Source organism: Chiloscyllium plagiosum, unplaced genomic scaffold (genome assembly GCF_037043375.1).
Source record: "Chiloscyllium plagiosum isolate Xiang-an unplaced genomic scaffold, Cpla_swu_hap1 HiC_scaffold_6, whole genome shotgun sequence".
NCBI classification, from domain to species: Eukaryota; Metazoa; Chordata; class Chondrichthyes; order Orectolobiformes; family Hemiscylliidae; genus Chiloscyllium; species Chiloscyllium plagiosum.
Genome location: NW_028270144.1, coordinates 126,905,157 through 126,927,053, shown reverse-complemented (window position 1 = coordinate 126,927,053; position 21,897 = coordinate 126,905,157). Strand labels below are relative to the sequence as shown.

Genomic DNA, 21,897 nt, shown 5'->3' with positions numbered 1-21,897 from the left:
GTGTACTCTGTAGAACAATTATGTCCCTTCTTTAATGTGGTGACCACACTTGTACACAGAACCCCAGCTGTGGTCTGACCAATACTTTGTATAGTTCCTGCATTACATTCCTAATCTTGTACACAATATCGTGCCCAGCGAATGAAACTACCCCATGTTCCTTCTTTACACCATATGACCAGAAAACATAAGAGCAAACATAGGCCATTCTGCTCCACTATTCAATGTGGTCATGACTGACCTGATCATCCTCAACTCCACTTACCTGCCTTTTGCCCACAACGCTTGATTCCCTTTCTGATTAAAAATCTTCTCTCTCAGTCTTGAATATGTTTAGCAACACAGATAAAGAATTCCACAGATTCTGAGGGAAGATATTTCTCCTTATCTCTGACTTAAATGTGCAATGCCTTCTTCTGAGATGATACCCTCTGGTCCTAGACTCTCCCACAAGGGGAAACAACCTTTCCATATCTACCCTGTCAAGTTCTTTAAGAATTTTCTGTGTTTATTGAGGTCATTTGTCATTCTTCTATGTTCCAATGAGTACCGGCTCAACCTCGCCTCATAAGGCAGAGGTGGGTACTGCAGATGCTGGAGATTAGAGTAAAGATTAGAGTGGTGCTGGAAAAGTACAGCAGCTCAGGCCGTATCCGAGGAACAAGAAAATTCTGCTCCTAGGTTGCTGCCCAACCTCTCCTCATAAGACAGTCCATCCATACCTGCTATCTCCCTGGTGAACCTTCTCTGGACTGCTTTCAATATCTTTCCTCAGATAAGGAACCCAAAATCATTCACAGTATTCTAGCTAATGTTTTGTATAGTTTTAGCGAAACCTCCCTACATTTATACCCCACTCCCTTTGAAGTAAAGGCCAATATCCCGTTCGCCTTCCCTATTACTTGGTTGTAGCTTTTGATTCATGAAAGAGGACTTCCAAATCTCTCTGTTCTGTAGCTTTCTGCAGTTTCTGACAACTTATCTACCTGCCCTGTCACCTTCAGGGAATGGTGGAGATGCAAAGTCCCTCACTTTCTAAATATATAACCTCACACTTCTCCAGACTGACCTCTATTTGTAACTTTACTGCCCACTCAGCCAAAGCACTGTCATCATCCTTCAGACATCCTCCACACTATCAACTGGCTAGCCAGAGTTTTGTGTCCTTTTTTGCAAATTTCTCAATCGTGCCTCCCACATTTAATCTGAATCATTAACGTAAGGGACTCACTACTAATAGGAAGTTCTTGTCAGCTTGGACAAAATAAAAAGTAACTTATCTGCAAAAAAACCATGGGTCCTAATCCCTGCTCAGGCTGGTATAGGTGCACCTGGTTTTCTTCTGGTATAGTTCGACATATTCACTAGAAGCTTCTTCCTTCAGTTTATATCTCTTCCTGAGACACCGAGAACAATCGATGAATTAAACTCACTATTCCTTTAACTACAGAGCTAACAAAGGAGGTCCCTAAACTCAGGTTCCGGCTCTTGCATAATTTCTTCCTACAAAGTTTAAGCATCATTCCTGCACATTTTGGTACATGATGCACTGAATGACTGGCCAGCTGGAGGCCAGGTCATTGAGTATATTTAAGACTGAGATAGATAGATTCTTGATTGTCAAGGGGATCAAGGGTTACAGGGAGAAGGCAGGAGAGTGAGGATGAGAAACTTATCAGTCATGATTGAATGGCGGAGCAAACTCAATGGGCTGAACGGCCTAATTTCAGATCCTATGTCTTATGGTCTTAGAGTGTAGTGACTAGAATCCCTGCCTCACATGTGGGAGACTGGGTTCAATTCTGGCAACAATATTTTGGGCCTATACTCCTTGGAAAATAGAAGTATGAAAGGTGACCTTATTGAAAAATACAAGATACTTAGGGGACTTGACAGGGGGAGATGCTGACAGATTGACTCCCCCTGTGGGCAGGGGGAGGGCATCATCTCAGAATAAGGGGTCGCCTGTTAAGACAGAGATGAGGAGGAATTTCTTCTCTCAGAGGGGAGAAAATCTTTAACACAGAGGGCTGTTAAGGCTGGGTCATTCCATACATTCAAGGCTGAGAGAGAGCGATTTTTAATCAGTCGGGGAATCAAGGGTAATGGGGCAAAGGCAGGATAGTGGAGATGAAAATTATTAGATCAGACCATGAATGGTGGTGCAAACTTGATGGGCCGAATGATCTACTTCTGCTCCTCTCTCTTATGATTAGATTAGATTAGATTACTTTACAGTGTGGAAACAGGACCTTCGGCCCAACAAGTCCACACCGACCCGCCGAAGCGCAACCCACCCAGACCCCTACATTTACCCCTTACCTAACACTACGGACAATTTAGCATGGCCAATTTACCTAACCTGCACCGTGGGAGGAAACCGGAGCACCCGGAGGAAATCCCCGCAGACACGGGGAGAATGTACAAACTCCACACAGTCAGTCGCCTGAGGTGGGAATTGAACCCGGGTCTCTGGCGCTGTGAGGCAGCAGTGCTAACCACTGTGCCACCGTGCCGCCCACTGTGATTCCACCTCTTTGTGAAAAAAAAATTGAAATATACATTCCACCAGTTGATGTTGTGAGATTTGAATTCATGCCCTCAGTGAATTAGCCTGACATTACTGTCCAGTGCTGTTACCACTGTACCACCATTACAGCTGGCAGTTTCACGTTTCAGTACATACTGGGCATACAGCCCAAGGTGGGGAGAGGGGGGAATGGTAGCAGTTTGTCCAATTTCCAGCTGCTGAGTGAACTGTAGATGGAGGGTCTCTGTTCATGGCCCTTCCCCCTGCGTGTCTGTGACAAGTGTCTCAAGATTCAGCTCCTTGTCCTGGACCCAGGAACCCACTTGGCCGTGCATGACTCTTTCCAACTGACTGAACCAGCTGGGCAGAGAGTGGGTGAGACAGGACTTGGTGGGCAACATCTCCCACACCACATAACGACCATGCTTCTGCTTGCCTTTCAGTGATGTGATTGTGGAGCTGCCTTTTACCTTAATGCACGCTAAACCGGAGGAAGAGGCTTTCTACAGAGAAGGTAAGGAGACTAAAACAACAACAAGGCCTGTAAACAGTACACTCAACTGCAAATAAAATATCAACAAACAACATAGAACTTGGAAGAATACAGCGCAGTACAGGCCCTTCGGCCCTCGATGTTGCACCGATCCAAGCCCACCTAACCTACACTAGCCCACTATCCTCCATATGCCTATCCAATGCCCGCTTAAATGCCCATAATGAGGGAGAGTCCACCACTGCTACTGGCAGGGCATTCCATGAACTCACGACTCGCTGAGTAAAGAACCTACCCCTAACATCTGTCCTATACCTACCCCCCCTTAATTTAAAGCTATGCCCCCTTGTAATAGCTGACTCCATACGTGGAAAAAGATTCTCACTGTCAACCCTATCTAAACCCCTAATCATCTTGTACACTTCTATCAAGTCACCCCTAAACCTTCTTTTCTCCAATGAAAACAACCCCAAGTGCCTCAGCCTTTCCTCATACGATCTTTCTACCATACCAGGCAACATCCTGGTAAACCTCCTCTGCACCCGTTCCAGTGCCTCCACATCCTTCCTATAGTATGGCGACCAAAACTGCACACAATACTCCAGATTCGGCCGCACCAGAGTCTTATACAACTGCAGCATGACCTCAGTACTCCGGAACTCAATTCCTCTACCAATAAAAGCCAGTACGCCATATGCCTTCTTCACCGCACTATTTACCTGGGTGGCAACTTTCAAAGATCTGTGTACATGGACACCAAGATCCCTCTGCTCATCCACACTACCAAGTATCCGACCATTAGCCCAGTACCCCATCTTTTTGTTACTCTTACCAAAGTGAATCACCTCACACTTAGTTACATTGAACTCCATTTGCCACCTTTCTGCCCAGTTCTGCAGCTTATCTATATCCCGCTGTAACCTGACACATCTTTCCTCACTGTCTACAACTCCTCTGACTTTCGTATCATCCACAAACTTGCTCACCCAACCTTCTAACCCCTCTTCCAGGTCATTTATAAAAATGACAAACAGCAATGGTCCCAAAACAGATCCTTGCAGAACACCGCTAGTGACGGCACTCCAAGATGAACCTTTGCCATCAACTACTACCTTCTGTCTTCTTCCAGCCAGCCAACTCCTAATCCAAACCTCCAACTCACCCTCAATGCCATACCTCCGTATTTTTTGCAGTAGTCCACCATAGGGAACCTTATCAAACGCCTTACTAAAATCCATATACACCACATCTACCGCTTTCCCCTCGTCTACCTCCTTAGTCACCTTCTCAAAGAATTCAATAAGGTTTGTGAGGCACGACCTGCCCTTCACAAAACCATGCTGACTATCCTTGATCACATTATTCCTATCCAGATGTTCATAAATCCTATCCCTTACAATTCTCTCGAAGATTTTGCCCACAACAGAAGTGAGACTCACCGGCCTATAGTTACTAGGGTTATCCCTACTCCCCTTCTTGAACAAGGGAACCACATTTGCTAGCCTCCAATCTTCTGGCACTACTCCTGTAGACAACGAGGACATAAAAATCAAGGCCAATGGCTCTGCAATCTCCTCCCTCGCTTCCCAGAGAATCCTTGGATAAATGCCATCAGGCCCAGGGGACTTATCTATTTTCACCCTTTCCAGAATTTCCAACACCTCTTCTCTACATACATCAAAGCCATCCATTCTACTTAATTGCGACTCAGTATTCACATTGACAACAATGTCCTGTTCCTGATTGAATACTGACGAAAAGTATTCATTCAGTGTCTCCCCAATCTCTTCAGCCTCCACACGCAACTTCCCACTACTACCTTGACTGGACCTATTCCTACCCTAGTCATTCTTTTATTCCTGACATACCTATAGAAAGCCTTAGGGTTTTCCCTAATCCTACCAACTAAGGACCTTTCATGTCCCCTCCTTGCTGCTCTTAGCTCTCTCTTCAGGTCCTTCCTGGCTACCTTATAACTCTCAATCGCCCCAATTGAACCTTCACGCCTCATCTTTACATAGGCCGCCCTCTTCCATTTAACAAGGGATTCCAATTCCTTATTAAACCACGGCTCCCTCACATGACCCTTTCCTCCCTGCCTGACGGGTACATACTTATCAAGGACACTCAATAGTTGCTCCTTGAACAAGCTCCACATATCAATTACGCCCTTGCCTTGAAGCTTACTTTTCCAAGCCACACATCCTAAGTCATGCCTCACCGCATCATAATTTCCCTGCCCCCAGCTATAACCCTTGCCCTGTAGTGCACACTTATCCCTCTCCATCACTAGAGTAAAAGTCACCGAATTGTGGTCACTGTCCCCAAAGTGCTCACCTACCTCTAATTCTAACACCTGGCCTGGTTCATTACCCAGAACCAAATCCAGTATGGCCTCACCTCTTGTTGGCCTATCTACATATTGTGTCAGGAAACTCTCCTGCACACATTGAACAAACACTGACCCATCTAACGAACTTGAGCTATAGCTTTCCCAATCAATATCAGGAAAGTTAAAGTCCCCCATAACAACCACCCTATTACTTTCACTCTTTTGAATCATCCTCGCAATCCTTTCTTCTACATTTCTAGCACTATTAGGAGGCCTGTAAAAAACTCCTAACAGGGTGAGCTCACCTTTCCTATTCCTAACCTCAGCCCAAACTACCACAGATGGCGAGTCTTCATCCATCGTCCTTTCCACAGCTGTAATACTTTGACAAGCAATGCCACACTTCCTCCTCTTTTACCCCCACCTCTGACCCTACTAAAACATTTAAACCCTGGGACCTGCAACAGCCAATCCTGTCCCTGTTCTACCCATGTCTCCGTAATAGCCACAAATCGAAGACCCAGGTACCAACCCACGCTGCACGTTCACCGACCTTATTTCATATACTTCTTGCATTGAAGTAGACACACTTCAAGCCACTTTCCTGTTTACAGGCACCCTCGTTTGAAATTGATGCCATGTTCCAAACCTCCCTACACTCCAGGTCCTGCACCCTAAAGCTACAGTCTGGGTTCCCATGCCCCTGCAGAGTTAGTTTAAACCCCCCCCAAGAGCACTAGCAAACCTCCCACCAAGGATACTGGTGCCCCTCAGGTTCAGGTGCAGACCATCCTGTTTATAGAGGTCCCACCTTCCCCAGAAAGAACCCCAGTTATCCAAATACCGGAATCCCTCCCTCCTGCACCATCCCTGTAGCCACGCATTTAACTGTTCTTTCTCCCTATTCCTCGACTCTCTATCACGTGGCACGGGTAACAAACCAGAGACAACAACTCTGTTCGTTCTAACTTTGAGCTTCCAACCTAGCTCCCTGAAAGCCTGCCTAACATCCTCAGCGCTCCTCCTACCTATGTCATTGGTGCCAATGTGGACCACGACTTCGGGCTGCTCCCCCTCCCCCTTAAGGACCCGGAAATCACGATCAGAGACATCACGTACCTTTGCACCTGGGAGGCAACATACCAAACGTGAGTCTCTCTCGTTCCCACAAAACCGCCTATCTGTGCCCCGAACTATCGAGTCCCCAATTACTATTGCTCTGCTCTTCTCCACCCTTCCCTTCTGAGTAACGGGGACAGGCTCCGTGCCAGAGGCCTGAGCCCCATTACTTACCCCTGGTAAGTCATCCCCCCCACAAGTATCCAAAACGGTATACTTGTTCTTGAGGGGAACGGCCGCAGGGGGTCCCTGCACTGGCTGCTTCCTCCCAGTACCCCTCACTGTCACCCATCTATCTGCCATCTTTGGAGTTACTACTTCCCTAAAGCTCCGATCTATGACCCCCTCTGCCTCCCGAATGATCCTAAGTTCATCCAACTCCAGCTCCAGTTCCCTAACACGGTCTTGGAGGAGCTGGAGATGGGTGCACTTCCTGCAAGTGTAATCGGCAGGGACGTCCATGGCATCCCTCACCTCATACATGTTGCAAGAGGAACATTGCACTGCCTTCACTGCCATCCCTCTGAAAGTAACCTTTTTTTAAAAAAAACTGGGTCTAAAGAATACAACAAGCAAAATGCAGCACTTACCTACTTACCACAACGGGTCTTATTATTTAGGTTAGATGAGGAGGGCGGGTGGGAGACACTACCTCTGTAGTGCCTCGGGTTCTTCTCCTGCGCGCTTTTAAAGGGAAAAAAAACCTACCCAGCTGCCCCTCTGGTCTTCGTCACTTCCCCCTGCTGCTCCCGCTCTTTCTGTGAAGAGAAAAAAAAACACCACTGCCCGCTACCGGTAAGTAATTTTAAAACAAACTGTCTCACCTTAGCTGCTGCTAAGGAGTAGATCCACCAAAATTTGCAGTCGGATGGCATTTTTAGTGAAGAGATAAAAATCACAAGGTGCTTCACATAAGCAATTTTAATGTAGATATCCTAATCTCACACCCGGCGAGTAGTTAGGGTCTGGAACACACTGCCTGGAAATGTGGTAAAATCACACAGAGTAGTTCGTGTGTGGAGTGAACTTCCAAAGGGGCATTGGATAGCTGTTTGGATAGAAATGGGATGCAGGGATATGGGAAAAGGCAGGAGATTGGCTCTAGACAATAGGATGAGTACAAGTGCAGTGGGCCAAATGGCCTCCTTCTGTCCCATAACAATTCTGTGATCTCATAAGGAGATTATAAGAAGCAGTAGCAGGAGTGGGCTATTCAACAGTTGAGCATGGTCTGCTATTCAGTAAGCTTTCTGTTATTTTTAGATTCCAGGAAGGATATTATTAAGCTGGAGAGGGTTCAGAAAAGATTTATCAGAATGTTGCTGGCAATGGAGAGTTTGAGTTATGGGGAGAGGGTGGATAGGCTGGGACTTCTTTCAGTGGAGCTTAGGAGGTTGAGGAGTGGCCTTATAGAGGTTTAGAAAATCATGAGGGGCATAGATAAAGTGAATGGTAGGTGTCCTTTCCCTCAGATGGAAGGATTTCAAGACTAGGGGGCATATTTTTTAAGGTGAGAGGAGAAAGATTTAAAAAGAACAAGAGGAGCAACTTTTATTTTACACAGAATAGTTCGTGTGTGGAGTGAACTTCCAGAGACAGTGGTGGATGTGGGTACAGTTACAACATTTAAAAGACATTTTGATAAGTACATAAATAAGAAATGTTTGGAGGGGTATGTGTCAAGCGCAGGGATTTAGTTTGGGATTGTGGTCGGCATGGACTGATTGAACTCAAGGGTCTGTTTCTGTGCTGTATGACTCTATGACTCTGAGGTTTGGGGATCACTGTCAAAGCCAGAGTCTGTTGTCCATCCCTAATTTCCCTCAAAGTGAGTGACTTGCTTTGCCATTTCAAGAGGGCGATTAGGAGTCCATCATATCGCTGTGGCAAAATCAGAAATGGCTGGAGAAACTCAGCAGGTCTGGCAGCATCTGTGGATAGGGGAACAGAGTCAACATTTTGAGTCCAGTGACCCTTCTTCAGAAATTACTATGGCAGTGGAGCAGAGCAGACCAGGTAAGGATGGCAGATTTCCTTCCCTAAATGACATTTGTGAACCAGATGGATTTTTACAACAATTGACAGGTTCATGGTCACCGTCAGTGAGACTGGCTTTCAATTCCAGATTTATTCATTAAGTGTAAACTCTGTTGTTTACTGTGATGGGGTGTGAACCTATGTCCCCAAAACATTAACCTGAACCTCTGGATTATTAGCCAGTAACTTTTCCATTCCATTCATTCCTGATGAAGGGCTTATGCCCGAAACATCGACTCTCCTGTTCCTCGGATACTGCCTGACCTGCTGCACCTCTCCAGCGCCACACTTTTCAACTCTGACTCTCCAGCATCTGCAGTCCTCAACTTTTTCCATTAGCCCTTTGTTGCCTCATTGACCAACCATTCATTCATCTCTGTCTTGAAGATAGTGAATGAGTAATGAAACAGGAAGAGTAACAGCTGGGAAGAAATTGTGAAGTGGCTGGAAGGGGAATGGAGAGAGGAGCAAGACGCAGAGAAAAGGCAAAGGGAGAGGAATGGAGGAGGAGGTTGGGAAAAGGGAAAGAGGGAGCTGGTGGGAGGGGAAATTTCCTGACTGACAGAAGTCAAAGGATTTTTGGGGACAGGCGGGAATATAAAGTTGAGGCCACTTTCAGATCAGCCATGATCTTATCCATGGGCAGAATGGCCTACTCCTGCTCCTCATTGTATATACCGGGAAGAGGGGAAGGAGAAATGTGAGAGAGGGGTCATAAAAGGGGGAGGTAGGTGAAGTGGAGAGGAGAGGGTGGTAGGAGGTGGGGGAGGTGGAGGAGCAAAGAATTTGGGACACAGGAGGAGCTGCTGATGGCCTCTTGTTGGCTGTTTTAGTGAGAACAAAATGAGATTGCAAAATCTCCAGAAGAATCAGCAAATTGAACACTCAGTGCCTGATGTGGGAATGTTCTTCTTTCCACAGTTCCTGAGAATGAGGTTCCCATTGACACCAACCTGATCGAGTTTGACACCAAGTACGTTGCTCATCATTTCTGCTTAAAACTGGATCCATATGTGTCTTCAATGAGCATTGTGTGCACTGTGTGTCTGTGTGAGTGTGTGTGTCTGTGTATGAATGTGTCTGTGTGAGTGTATGTCTGTGTATGAATGTGTCTGTGTGTGTGTGAATATATGTGTGTGTGCATGAATGTGTACGTGTGTCTGTCTGTGTGAGTATGCGTGTGTGTGTGTGTGTGTCTGTGTGAATGTGTGTGTGTCTGTGTGAGTGTGCGAGTGTGTGTCTGTGTGTGTGTGCGTGAATGTGGTTCTGTGTGTGTATGCGTGAATGTGTGTGTGTCTGTGTGAGTGTGCGAGTGTGTGTGTGTCTGTGTGCGTGAATGTGGTTCTGTGTGTGTGCGCGTGAATGTGTGTGTCTGTGTGTGTGTGAATGTGTGTGTGTGTGTGAATGTGTGTCTATGTGCGTGAATGTGGTTCTGTGTGTGTGCACGCGCGCGCATGAATGTCTGTCTGTCTGTGTGTGTGTGTGTGTCTGTGTTTGACCCTGTACGTTTGTGACTGTTGCTTACATGAGAATGTAACTTGTTTTTCCTGGAATGTATCCTGTGTCCTTCCCTCTTTCCCGAGACTGGGATAATTCTCACCTTCATAATTCTGTCCCATTACCAGTCATCAACAATCACAAATTGATCACTTCTGGTTCTGGTCTCTTCAAAAGTGTGAAAATCTCCAATTCTGTTAACCATATTAAAAACCTGTTTGTAGCATAGGAATTAGGAGCAGGAGTAGGCCATTTGGCCCTCTGAGCCTGCTGTGCCATTCTATCAAAAAGAACCAATTAGCAGACATCGTTTTGGCTGAATATCTTTTAAAAATTGACCATGTCCCCAAGAATAAGTGGAAATGAATACAGAGAATGCTGGAGAAACTCAGGGGGTCTAGCAGCATCTGTAGAGGGAGAAACTGAGTTAACATTTTGAGCCTGGTATACATCTTCAGAGAATAAATGGAAATATCTTCTCATGGTCAAAACTCTTATCAAAACCTTGGTTGACAATTGGAATTCTTTTAAATGGTCTTAAAAGCACTGATAGGTCATGTTCAATCAGCTGTTGCATCCGGGAGTTGGTGTCTGGTTAGATTAACTGGTTAGAGTTAGTTAACTGACATCACAAGATAAGGTCCACTCATCTGGATAGGAAGTTCCTGGGAGTTTGCCAGTGCTCAGTTCAAATGAGCTAAGCTTACTCCAGAGTCTAGCTTCAGGTCTTACAAAAGTCTTGCATTGATCTCAGATTTAATGATACTCACCTGTAAATAGCTTATGAAAGGAACAAGAAGGAGGAGTCATAGCTTTGAAGTAATTTGCAAATGAAGCAAGAGTGGTGCAAGGAAGAAAATACATTTTTCACCATGAGAGTAGTTAGGGTCTGGGAGTGCACTGCCTGGAAATGTGGTGGAGGCAGGTTCAATTGAGGCTTTCAAGAGAAATATTGGATAGAAATTGTGTGCAGAGATGGGGAAAGGGCAGGAGATTGACACTGGGGCATAGAACTAGATTAGATCATAGTGCAGGCATGATGGACCGACTCTGTACTGTAATAATTCAGTGATTCTTTGAAATAAACATATTCTATTGAACAAGACTCATGCCCCTCATCTGCTAAAGATTTTGAATAGTCATCTTTTCTCACTAGGTATCAGTAACAAAAAATTATACCAACATGAAGGATTGGTGGCAAGGCACCCTCCCAATGTTGATTTGATTTAATTTATTATTGCCACATGTACCAATATACAGTGAAAAGTATTGTTTTGCGTACTATCCAGGCAAATCATACCTTGCCTAAGTACATCAGGGTAACAGAACAGAAGACAGAATATAGTGTTATAGTTACAGAGTGCAGAGAAACTGTAATATATAAGAGGACCATTCAGAAGTTTGAAAACATTGGGGAAGAAGCTGTCCTTAAATCTGTTGGTAAGTGTTTTCAAATTTTTGTATCTTCTACCCAATGGAAGAGAGTATAACCAGGGTAGGCGGGGTCTTTAATTATGTTGGCTGTTTTTCCAAAGCCGTGGAAAGTGTAGGCAGAATCAATGAATGGAAGTCTGCTTTGTGTGATGGACTGGGCTGGGTTCTCAACTCTCCATAATTTCTTCTTGTTCTGGGCAGAACAGTTGCCATACCAAGCTGTGATGTATCTGGATAGGATGCTCTCTGTGGTGCATCTATAAAAATAGGTAGGGCTCATTGTGAATGTGTTGAATGTCCCTACCCTTCGAAGGAAGTAGAGACGCTTGTGTGCTTTCTTGACTGTAGCATCAAAATGGATGGACCAGGATAGATTATTGGGTGATATTTGCTCCCAGGAACTTGAAGCTCTTGACTACCTCCACCTAGGCACCGTTGATACAGATGGGGCATGTCCTCCACTCCACTTCCTGAAGTTGGTGACCAGCTCCTTCATTTTATTGACATTGAGGGGGTGATTGTGGTCTTTACACCATGCCATCAAGCTGTCTACCTCTTTCCTGTACCCCGTCCTGTCATTGTTTGAGATCCGGCACACTTGGTGTCATCAGCAAATTTGTAAACAGCATTAGAATTTGGCCACACAGTTGTGAGTGTAGAAGGAGTATAATAAAGGGTTGAGTACACAGCCTTGTAGGGTTCTGGTGTTGAGGATTGTTATGGTGGAGGTGTTGTCTCCTGTTCTTAGTGATTGCAGTCTGCGAGTCAGGAAGTCAAGGATCCAGTTGCAGTGGAGGGATCCGGGTCTTAGCTCTTGGAGTTTGGAGGTGAGTTTTGTTGGAATTATGGTCTTGAAGGTGGAGCTAAAGTCAATAAATAGGAGTCTGATGCAGGTTTCCTTGTTATCCAAATGTCCAAGAGATAAGTGTAGGGCCAGGGGGGGATGATGTCTGCCATGGACCGATTGTGACAGTAGGTGGGCTGTAGTGGATCAAAGCAATCAGAGAGGCTGGAGTTGACGTGAGCCATGACTAACCTCTCGAAGCACAAGTGTATCCTCTAGTGGTACTGGTGGACCTGACTACAATGTATACCGACAACATCTTTTCCAGAGAAGTTACCCCACATTTCTTCAGTCTTCATGAGATTAATTACAGGGAAGGGGAGAGTTTGAGCATTCAGGTTGTACTTGCAAAAGACGAGGAGTGAAAGGAGATCTAATTGAGATTTAGAAGATGCTGAAAGGGATTGATAAAGTCTACGTAGAACAGATATTTCCTGGTGTGGGTCAATCTAGAGCAAGAGGTCATGGTTTTAGGATAAGGGGTGGCAGGTTTAAAACAAAGATCAGGAGAAATAGTTTCTCTCACAGGGTCATGAATCTGTGGAATTCACTTGTCCAGTGGATGCCAGAACATTGAGTAAATTTGAGGAGATAGACAGATATTTGAATTAGTAATGGGTTAAAGAGTTATGGGGACTGGGCAGGAAAGTGGAATTGAAGCTGAGATGAGATCAGCCACGATTGTATCAAATGGTGGAGCAGGCTCAAGGGGCTGAATGGCCATCTCCTGCTCTGGTTCCCCATGTCCTTTTATATCATTTCAGTGTGACTCTGGTTGTTATCTGAAGACCAGCTCACTCACCTTGAGTCCTCTTTCATTTCCAGTGATGATGACATTGTTTTTGAGGATTTTGCTCGCCAGAGGCTGAAAGGACTGAAGGACGACAATGACGACGATGAAGATGGAGTGAACTCACCGCAGCACAACGACCGATAAAACACGGGGACACGCAAATCACTGCAAGGCACGGTGATCTCCGGCACCTGAAAAGCTGCTGTCGTTAGTTTATTTTCTTCCTTGTTTCTGTTAGACAATAAAACAACTGAGGCTTCTCAATAGTCTTGGGCCAAAACCTGACAGACTCCAAACAGTAGACTGGTACAATCATGATGTCAGTTCCTTCACAGCCTTTTTTGGGTTATCTGGGGGAGGTGGGGTGGGGTGGGTTGCGAGATTTCTGGGGAAGTGGGTAGAGGATAGAGGTTTAGGAGGAGGATCAAGACTTTGGTACACAAATTGGCCAACTTACTTCAGAATATGGTCTGACAGGGATTGGAACTCAGCCCCCTGGGGAGTGAAAAACCATAGGGTGGGGGTAAAAAAAAAATCACACTGATTTTGAAGCATTAGTTTTTCGATTTATTTTGTTTGTTAACTGCAGAAACTTTTACTGCAGAGGCCTGTTGAGGCTGGGTTATTAAGTCCATTCTAGGCTGAGAGAGAGATTTTTAATCAGGAAGGGAATCAAGGGTTATGGGGAAAAGCATGAAAGTGGAGAAGAGGATGATCAGATCAGCCACAATCTCATGGAATGGGGAAGCAGACTCAATGGGCCGAAAGGCCTACTACTGCTCCAATGTTTTCTTGTCTGAATATTAGAAATGTTTGTGTTGAGGTTTGGGGGGGGGGGGGGTGTTGCTGAGGAGGCATGTGTGTAAATGCCTTTTCATAAGGCATTTGGGAGGTCAAACTCCAAAATGATATTAACCAGAGTTGACAACATAGCTTCACCTCCATTCTTGTGGCTTCACTTGAATGATTCAATCAAACAGTGCCAACCACTGTCCCCCTCATTTCCCCAAATGAGATCTTGAGGCAAGTGTCACCATATTTATAAATACATTGAAGAGAAAAGGTTAATCAGGGAAAGAGTAGGGTCCATTAGGGACCAAGGGGGCAACCTTAATGTGAAAATGCAGGATGTTGGACGGGTATTAAATGAATACAACTCTTAGGTCTTCACTCTGGAAAAGGAAAATATAGTTAGGGAATTCAGGAAAAGGGTCTGTGAGGAACTTAGACAGTTTGACATAGGAAATGGGGAAGCACTGGGGGCTCTGTTGGGCTTAAAAACAGACAGATCCTCTGGCCTGGATGAATTGCATCCCAGGCTGCTGTGAGAAGCGAGGCAAAAAATTTCATGGGCTCTGACATGAATTCCTCTCTGATCATGGGGGAAGTGCCAGAGGACTGGAGGACAGCCAATGTGGTTCCACGTTTTAAGAAAAGTAGTAGAGATGAACCAGAAATTACAGACCAGTGAGCCTCACATCAATAGTAGGGAAATTATTGGAGAAAATTCTGAAGAAGCGAGTTAAGACTCTGTTGAAAAGGCAATGGTTAATTTGGGATAGTTGACATGGCTTTGTCAGAGGGAGGTCATACCTAACAAATTGTTCGAATTTTTGAAAATTGATCAAATGAATGGATGAGGGAAGTTTAGTTGATGTAATTTATATGGATTTTAGTAAAGCTTTTGACAAGATCCCACTTTTAGTGGTGGTTATGTCAGTGCAGACTTAATGGGCTGAAGGACCTTTTCTGTGCTGTGAATCGAACTTGCTTTACCAAATTCTTCACCGACACACACCAAGTACAATGTCAGAATGATGCAAAATCAAGGCCAATGAAACCTGCTCACTTAGTGACATCCACACCCCCATGACTGAACAATAAAGAGTTGTGCGAAATGTGGGTAAATGTGACATGATTCTGCACCCCTTCTCTTCCTCCTAGGTCTAACAGCCCCAAATTGTTTACAAGGCTAAATCTTCAACCAAATTGCACTTTCAGATTCCAAACCCAATTGGATTTCTTCCTGGAGATTTTAACAAGTAATCCTGTGCTGTCCCTGTCCTGAGAGTGTTTGATGGGAATGGTGTAGAAGGGGTTTTACTCTGTATCTCATCCCAGGCTGTCTCTGTCCTGGGAGTGTTTGATAGAGACAGCTTTACTCTATATCCGATCCTGAGCTATCCCTGTCCCAGTAATGTTTGATGGCTACAGTGTAGAGGTACCTTTGCTTCCAGTTTTTAAGAGTAGAGGGAGCTTAATTTGGAACCTAACCCTTTGTTGTCCCAGTCCAGGGAGTGTTTGATGGAGACTGTGTTGAGGGACATTTATTTTCTGTTCAATTGAGTACAGAAAGCTTCACTGTCATACCCATATGCTGTATCTGTTTCTGTCCTGGGAGTGTTTGGTGGGGACAATCAGAACAGAGCTTTACCTTCAGTGTAAAACAGTACAGGGAGCTTTCCTCTCAATCTAAAAGAGTAGAGGAAGCTTTACTCTATATTTAACCTGTGTTGCCTTTGTTCTGGGAGTATTTGGTGCAGCCCATATGGAGAAGGGCTGCATTTTTCCCAACGTGGGATAAGATGATATTAAAAGCTGAAATGAGTAGAGAAACATGTCAGACCTGAGATCACTCACAATAATGTGCACTGAAAAGTAAATCAAAACTTTACTCTAGGAACCAAAATACTGGATTTGAAGTTTAGCAACGTGATATCATACTGTACCAGTCTAATAGAAACTTTAAAATAGTGCCATCTTTGTCATTTTGTGGCAAGCTTATTGTTTAAGCTGGCATTGAGCATGCTGTTCTCTATTGGCTTTTTCATGTCCTATATAAGAGTGATAATGATTGTAAGTTGCTGTAGATAGTGTCCAAGGACATGTAAAGAGTGACTTTCATTGGCTCTACATTCCACTAAGTCAACTGTTCATCTGGGTTGGCTGCTGGTCAATTGTGAGGACTTGTTGCTAAAGGGAAGGTAGCAATTAATATTATGGGATTCCTCATCATCAACATCCTGGGGTTACCATTGACCATAAACTGAACTGGACTCACCATATAAATGCAGACTCCTCAAGAGCAGGTTAAAAGCTGGAAATACTGCAGCAGGTAACTCCCCTCCTGAATCCCCAAAGCCTGTCGACTATCTACAAGCCACAAGGTAGGAGTATGATGGAGTACGCTCCATTTGCCTGGATGGGTGCAGGTCTGACAACACTCGAGAAGCTTAACATCATCCAGGATAAAGCAGTTCACTTAGCAGAGTGCACTTAAACATTCAGTCCTTCCATATCGATGTTTAGATCAGAGTGGTGCTGGAAAAGCACAGCAGGTCAGGCAGCATCCGAGGAGCAGGAAAATCGACCTTTTGGGCAAAAGCCCTTCATCACCTTCCGTATCAATGCTCATTGGCAGCAGTGTGTACTATCTACAAGATAAACTGCAGAGATTTGCCAAAACATCTTTGACAGCACCTTCCAAACCTTTGACAACTTTCATCTTGATGGACAAGGGTAGCAGGAATGCCACAACCTGCAAGTTGCCTCCAAGCCATGGATTTGGAAATATATCATCTTTCTTCAGAATTTCAAGGTCAGAATTCTGGAACTCCCTCCCTAATGGTATTGTGGGTCGTCCTACAGCATATGGACTGAAGTGGTTCTAGAAGGTAGCTCATCACCACCTTCTCGAGGGGTAACTAGGGATGGGCAATAAAAGTTGACCCAGCTAGTGATCCTCTCAGAAGCTTTTTTTAAATAAGTTCCCTTACTTGTATTGTTTTCTTCCTGGACCTGTGCAATAATGTCTACTTTCACACCACAAAGCAACATCTTGGTTAATTCATTTAAATGAGACAATTGTCTATAAACTTTAATTTCAATCTCTTGCAAATCCCTCAGCAAACAGCTGAAATCTGTGTTGGCCAATACCACGAAAGTACATCAAGTGATGGGGAAATAAAATTGAGCATTTGGCTTTTGCCTGTTTTTGGAAGTTCAGAAACAGAAGGTCATTCAATCCCTCCAGTCCGTTCCATCTGTATTGCTATTCTATCTGAGCCTCTCTATCTGGAGAGACTTCTGCTAAAATACAGCCCTGTGTGTCTAACTCACAGCGAGAGTGAATTTGTTACTGAGGGTTTGGCCCAACACAGTGACCTCACCAGAGATGCCAACTGTTATCCCACAAGAACCTGGGTAAAATCACCCTAAGAAACAACGCAATGACAGCAGAAACTCAAGAATAAATTACATAGAATCATAAAGCAGTTTCAGGACAGCCGTTTAATCCATCAATCCTGTGCTAGCTGTATGAAGCAGTAGATTGGCTGGCCCCTCACCTATTCCTCCCCCTGTAGCCCTGCTATTTATTTCTCTTCAGATGCATATCTAATTTCCTTTTGAAAGCCTTGATAGAATCTGCCTCCATCACACGCTTAGTGCCTTCCAGATCCTAACCACTCGCTGTGTAAAATGATTCTCCCCACATTGAGTCTTTTACTGATCATGTCTCCCGTTGGGAACATGCATGCCTGCCTACTCTGTTCAGACCTCATGAAATAATCAATGGCGCTATCAAATCTCCACTCAATCTTCCCTTCTCCAGGGTAAACAATTCCAGCTCCTCCAATCTATTCATGAAACTGAAATCCCTCATCCCTGGAACCATTCCCAAAGATCTTTTCTACACCATAATGCTTTCACATCCTCCTTAATTTGCAGAAGTGGACATAATACTCCAGTTGGGGCTGAACCAATGTTCCATGCCCAAGTTAATAATCCCAGACTCCCAAATGCTTTTTTAATTGCCTTCTCAACCTGTCCTGCCACATTTGACTATTTGTACTGATTTGTCCTCTGTTCCTGCGCCCCATTTGGAGGTTTACCCTTTACAGAATCAGAATTATTATGGCACAGAAGGAGGATAGTCTGTTCATTGTGCCTGAACCCATTGTGCTCTATTACTTAGTACTAATGTTTCATTTACATTGTCTGTCCATGCCTACTGTAAACCAAGTTTCTGCGACCTTTAATGCCACTCAAAGCAGATATTGCACTGCTACACCACCCCAACCCCAACCTCAAGGCCCAGTCATATTTCTTGAGGACCACCCCAAGATGATTTTCCATTATGGAAAGTGGGCATCCATCTTTTGCTCCCCATTCCTAATTGCCCTTGAACAGAGTGGTTTGCTCAACCAGTTCAAAAGGTAGCTAAGAGTCAACCACTTTGCTGTTGGTCTGGAGTCACATGTAAACCAGACGAGGGTAAGGGCAGCAGATTTCCTGCCCTAAGAGACATTAGTGAATCAGATTCACCAATCAATAATAGTCTTGTAACTGTCATTACTGAGACTATAGCTTTCCCATTCCAAGTTACTGACTGAATTCAAATTCTACGATCTGCTATACTGGGACTTGAACCCATCGCCTCAAGACATGAGCCTGGGATTCTGGATTACTATCCCAGTGACATTACCTCTACACCATCATCTCCATGCAGCTTCTAAGTGTCCTGTGTAACTCCATGCTCAAGGTGTAGTATGTACAGTATATGGCTGTGTGGCTGTAACAGGGACCAACTGCTTAAATCAACTTAAAAGACAACGATTGTACTTTTAATAACAATTGTTTGCCAGTTACAAGAAGTTTGAGGCTCCTTTAGCGTTGTTATTACTATTAAGAACATCACTTTTATTTTTATTGATGAAACAAATGCCTTGTTTCTTAATTTATTATGCAGATAGAATTTCTGTGATTCCTGTTTGATAATACAATCAGTATTGGTATTAATGAATACCCAATGGCAGAGGCTATGTGCCAAAGGGACAGTTGTATCTTCAATGTCTTGTCTTTTTGTACAGTGGATTGGTAGGGCTCAGTCCCATTCACTAATGTCGCCTCTCTGTTCTCTCCATGGTTTTAAATGAACTGCAATGTATGAAACCTCTTTGAATTATAATAAATAATCATAGTTTATCTTTGAGATTATCTTCATTTGTGTGTGCTTTACTCGGTCTATTTTTTGATTGACTGTGTCACAATTTGATTTAACTGAGGCAACAGAGATGGAGAGAGATAGCAGAAATGGCAGCTAGACTTGGCCATTCCGCCCCTCTAGCCTGTTCCATAATTCAACCAAATCATGGCTGATCTTTCACCTCAACATCATCCACCTCCAACCCCTTCCGCCCCCCCCCATCCCATTTCTCCTGATTTCCCTCAATTCCAACAATGGATCAAGACCACCATGTTCAATTAACTCAATGGCTTGAAACCCCTCAGCTCTATGGGATAAAGTATTTCACAGCCCGACCAGTGAAGACACCCTCCTCACCTCAGTCCAAATGATCAACTCCTCACCGTGAAACTGTCACCCTGTGTTGCAGACACATTGACTGGACTACAGCACTACCTGGTGCCTCTCAATCTCTCTCTCTCTTTTATGGAGATGTATGTGCACTCAAATAAAAGTAAACTCCTGAGAAGGAGTAAATTACTGCAGCTGCTGGAATCCGTACTGAAAATCAAAACGTGCTGAAGATCGTAGTGGTTCAGGCAGTATCCATGGAGAGAGAGTCCAGGTGTCTCTTCATCAGAACTGCTGTGAAGTGGGAAGGAGGCAATATTTATGCAATTTTGGGGCGAGGGTGTAGTGCTGTGGCAGAAAGGCTTTGATTGTTCCGATTAAGTGATCAGAATGTGACAATAGCAGAACAATGGTGTGTCTAACTGCCAGACTAGAAAGAACCACAGTCCGACTGGCGTGCAGAGGAGAGAGTGGAATGGCGATAGAGAATAGATTACTTACTCACAGTGTGGAAACAGGCTCCTCGGCCCAACAAGATCACACCGACCCTCCAAAGAGCAACCCACTCAGACCCATTCCCCTACATTTACCCAACACTATGGGCAATTTAGCATGGCCAATTCACCTGACCTGCACATCTTTGGAATGTGGGAGGAAACCGGAGCACCCGGAGGAAACCTATGCAGACACGGGGAGAATGTGCAAGCTCCACACAGACAGTTGCCCAAGGTGGGAATTGAACCCTGGTCTCTGGAGCTGTGAGACAGCAGTGCTGACCACTGTGCCACCATGCTACCCCTACATCCCTAAAACTAAAAGAAAGGGAAGGAATGGGAGTGGATGCACAACTTAAAGGTGTTGAACTCAATATTAAGTCCAGAAGGTTGTAAAGTGCCCGTCTGAAGATGAGATATTGTTCCTCCCAGTTTGCGCTGTGATTCACTGGAATACTGCAGCATACTGAGGACTACACATGGGCATGTGAGCAGGTTACTGTGTTAAAATGACTGGCTATGGGAAGGTCAGAGCCATGCTTGTACATGGACCAGAGGTGTTCTGCAAAGCAGTCACCCAGTCTGCATTTGGTTTCTCCAATGTAGAGTAGGCCACATTGGGACAGTAACAATGTGGATATAAAATTAGTTGAGGAATAGGAAACAGGAAGTAATGGCAAGTGGATAGTTTTCAGCCAAGAACAAACTTTGGAGTTCCCTGCGAGTTGGCACTGCTCCTCTTGCTATCCTCATTTAAAATCAAGGAGGAGAAAGTGAGGTCTGCAGACGCTGGAGATCAAAGTTGAAACTTTATTGCTGGAACAGCACAGCAGGTCAGGCAGCATCTAGGGAACAGAAGATTCGAAGTTTCGGGCACATGCCCTTCTTCAGGAATGAGCAGAGAGTGTTCAGCAGGAGAAGATAAAAGGTAGGGAGGAGGGACTTGGAGGAGGGGCGTTGGAAATGTGATAGGTGGAAAGAGGTCAAGGTGAAGGTGATAGGTCGGAGTAGGGTGGGGGCGGAGAGGTCAAGAAGACGACTGCAGGTCAGGAAGGCGGTGCCGGGCTGGAGGGATTCGGCTGAGACAAGGTGGGGGGAGGGGGGATGAAGAAACTGGTGAAGTCCAAGTTCATCCCCTGTGGTTGGAGGGTTCCCAGTCGGAAGATAAGACGCTCCTCCTCCGACCGTCGCGTTGTTGTGGTTTGGCGGTGGATGAGTCCAATGACCTGCATATCCTCGGTGGAGTGGGAGGGGGAGTTGAAATGCTGTGCTACAGGGTGATTGGGTTGGTTCGTCCGGGTGGCCCAGAGGTGCTCTCTGAATCGCTCCGCAAGTAGGCGGCCTGTCTCGCCAATATAGAGGAGGCCACACCGGCTGCAGCGGATGCAGTAGATAATGTGGGTGGAGGTGCAGGTGAATCTGTGGCGGATATGGAAGTTTCCTTTGGGGCCTTGGAGAGAAGTGAGGGGGGAGGTGTGGGCGCAAGTGTTGCACCTCCTGCGGTTGCAAGGGAAGGTGCCGGGAGTGGAGGTTGGGTTGGTGGGGGGTATGGATCTGACAAGGGAGTCGCGGAGGGAGTGGTCTCTACGGAAAGCTGATAGAGGAGGGGAGGGAAATATATCCTTGGGGTGGGGTCCGTTTGGAGGTGGCGGAAGTGACGGCGGATGATGCGCTGTACATGGAGATTGGTGGGGTGGTAGGTGAGGACCAGTGGGGTTCTGTCCTGGTGGCGGTGGAGGGGCGGGGCTCAAGGGCGGAGGAGCGGGAAGTGGAGGAGATGCGGTGGAGGGCATCGTCGATCACGTCGGGGGGGAAATTGCGGTCCTTGAAGAAGGAGGCCGTCTGTGTTGTGCGTATTTTGAACTGGTCCTCCTGGGAGCAGATGCGGCGGAGACGAAGGAATTGGGAGAATGGGATGGCGTTTTTACAGGGGGCGGGGTGGGAGGAGGTGTAGTCCAGGTAGCTGTGGGAGTCGGTCGGTTTGTAGTAGATGTCCGTGTTGATTCGG

The 21,897-nt window shown here is 45.3% G+C and overlaps 1 protein-coding gene across 2 annotated transcripts in view; it reads left to right on the top strand.

Annotated features, from left to right (window-relative positions):
• The window catches only part of LOC122551082 (beta-arrestin-1), a 137,565-nt gene extending 118,494 nt beyond the window's left edge, over nt 1-19,071 (top strand). For both annotated transcript variants that reach the window (XM_087988441.1, XM_087988440.1), the window contains 3 exons: nt 2,974-3,044; nt 9,433-9,484; nt 13,112-19,071. In XM_087988441.1, the coding sequence (XP_087844567.1) occupies nt 2,974-3,044; nt 9,433-9,484; nt 13,112-13,223 (235 nt within the window). In that variant the 3' untranslated portion in view covers nt 13,224-19,071. The remainder of the gene's footprint in view (nt 1-2,973; nt 3,045-9,432; nt 9,485-13,111) is intronic.
• Nucleotides 19,072-21,897: the final 2,826 nt, after the last annotated feature.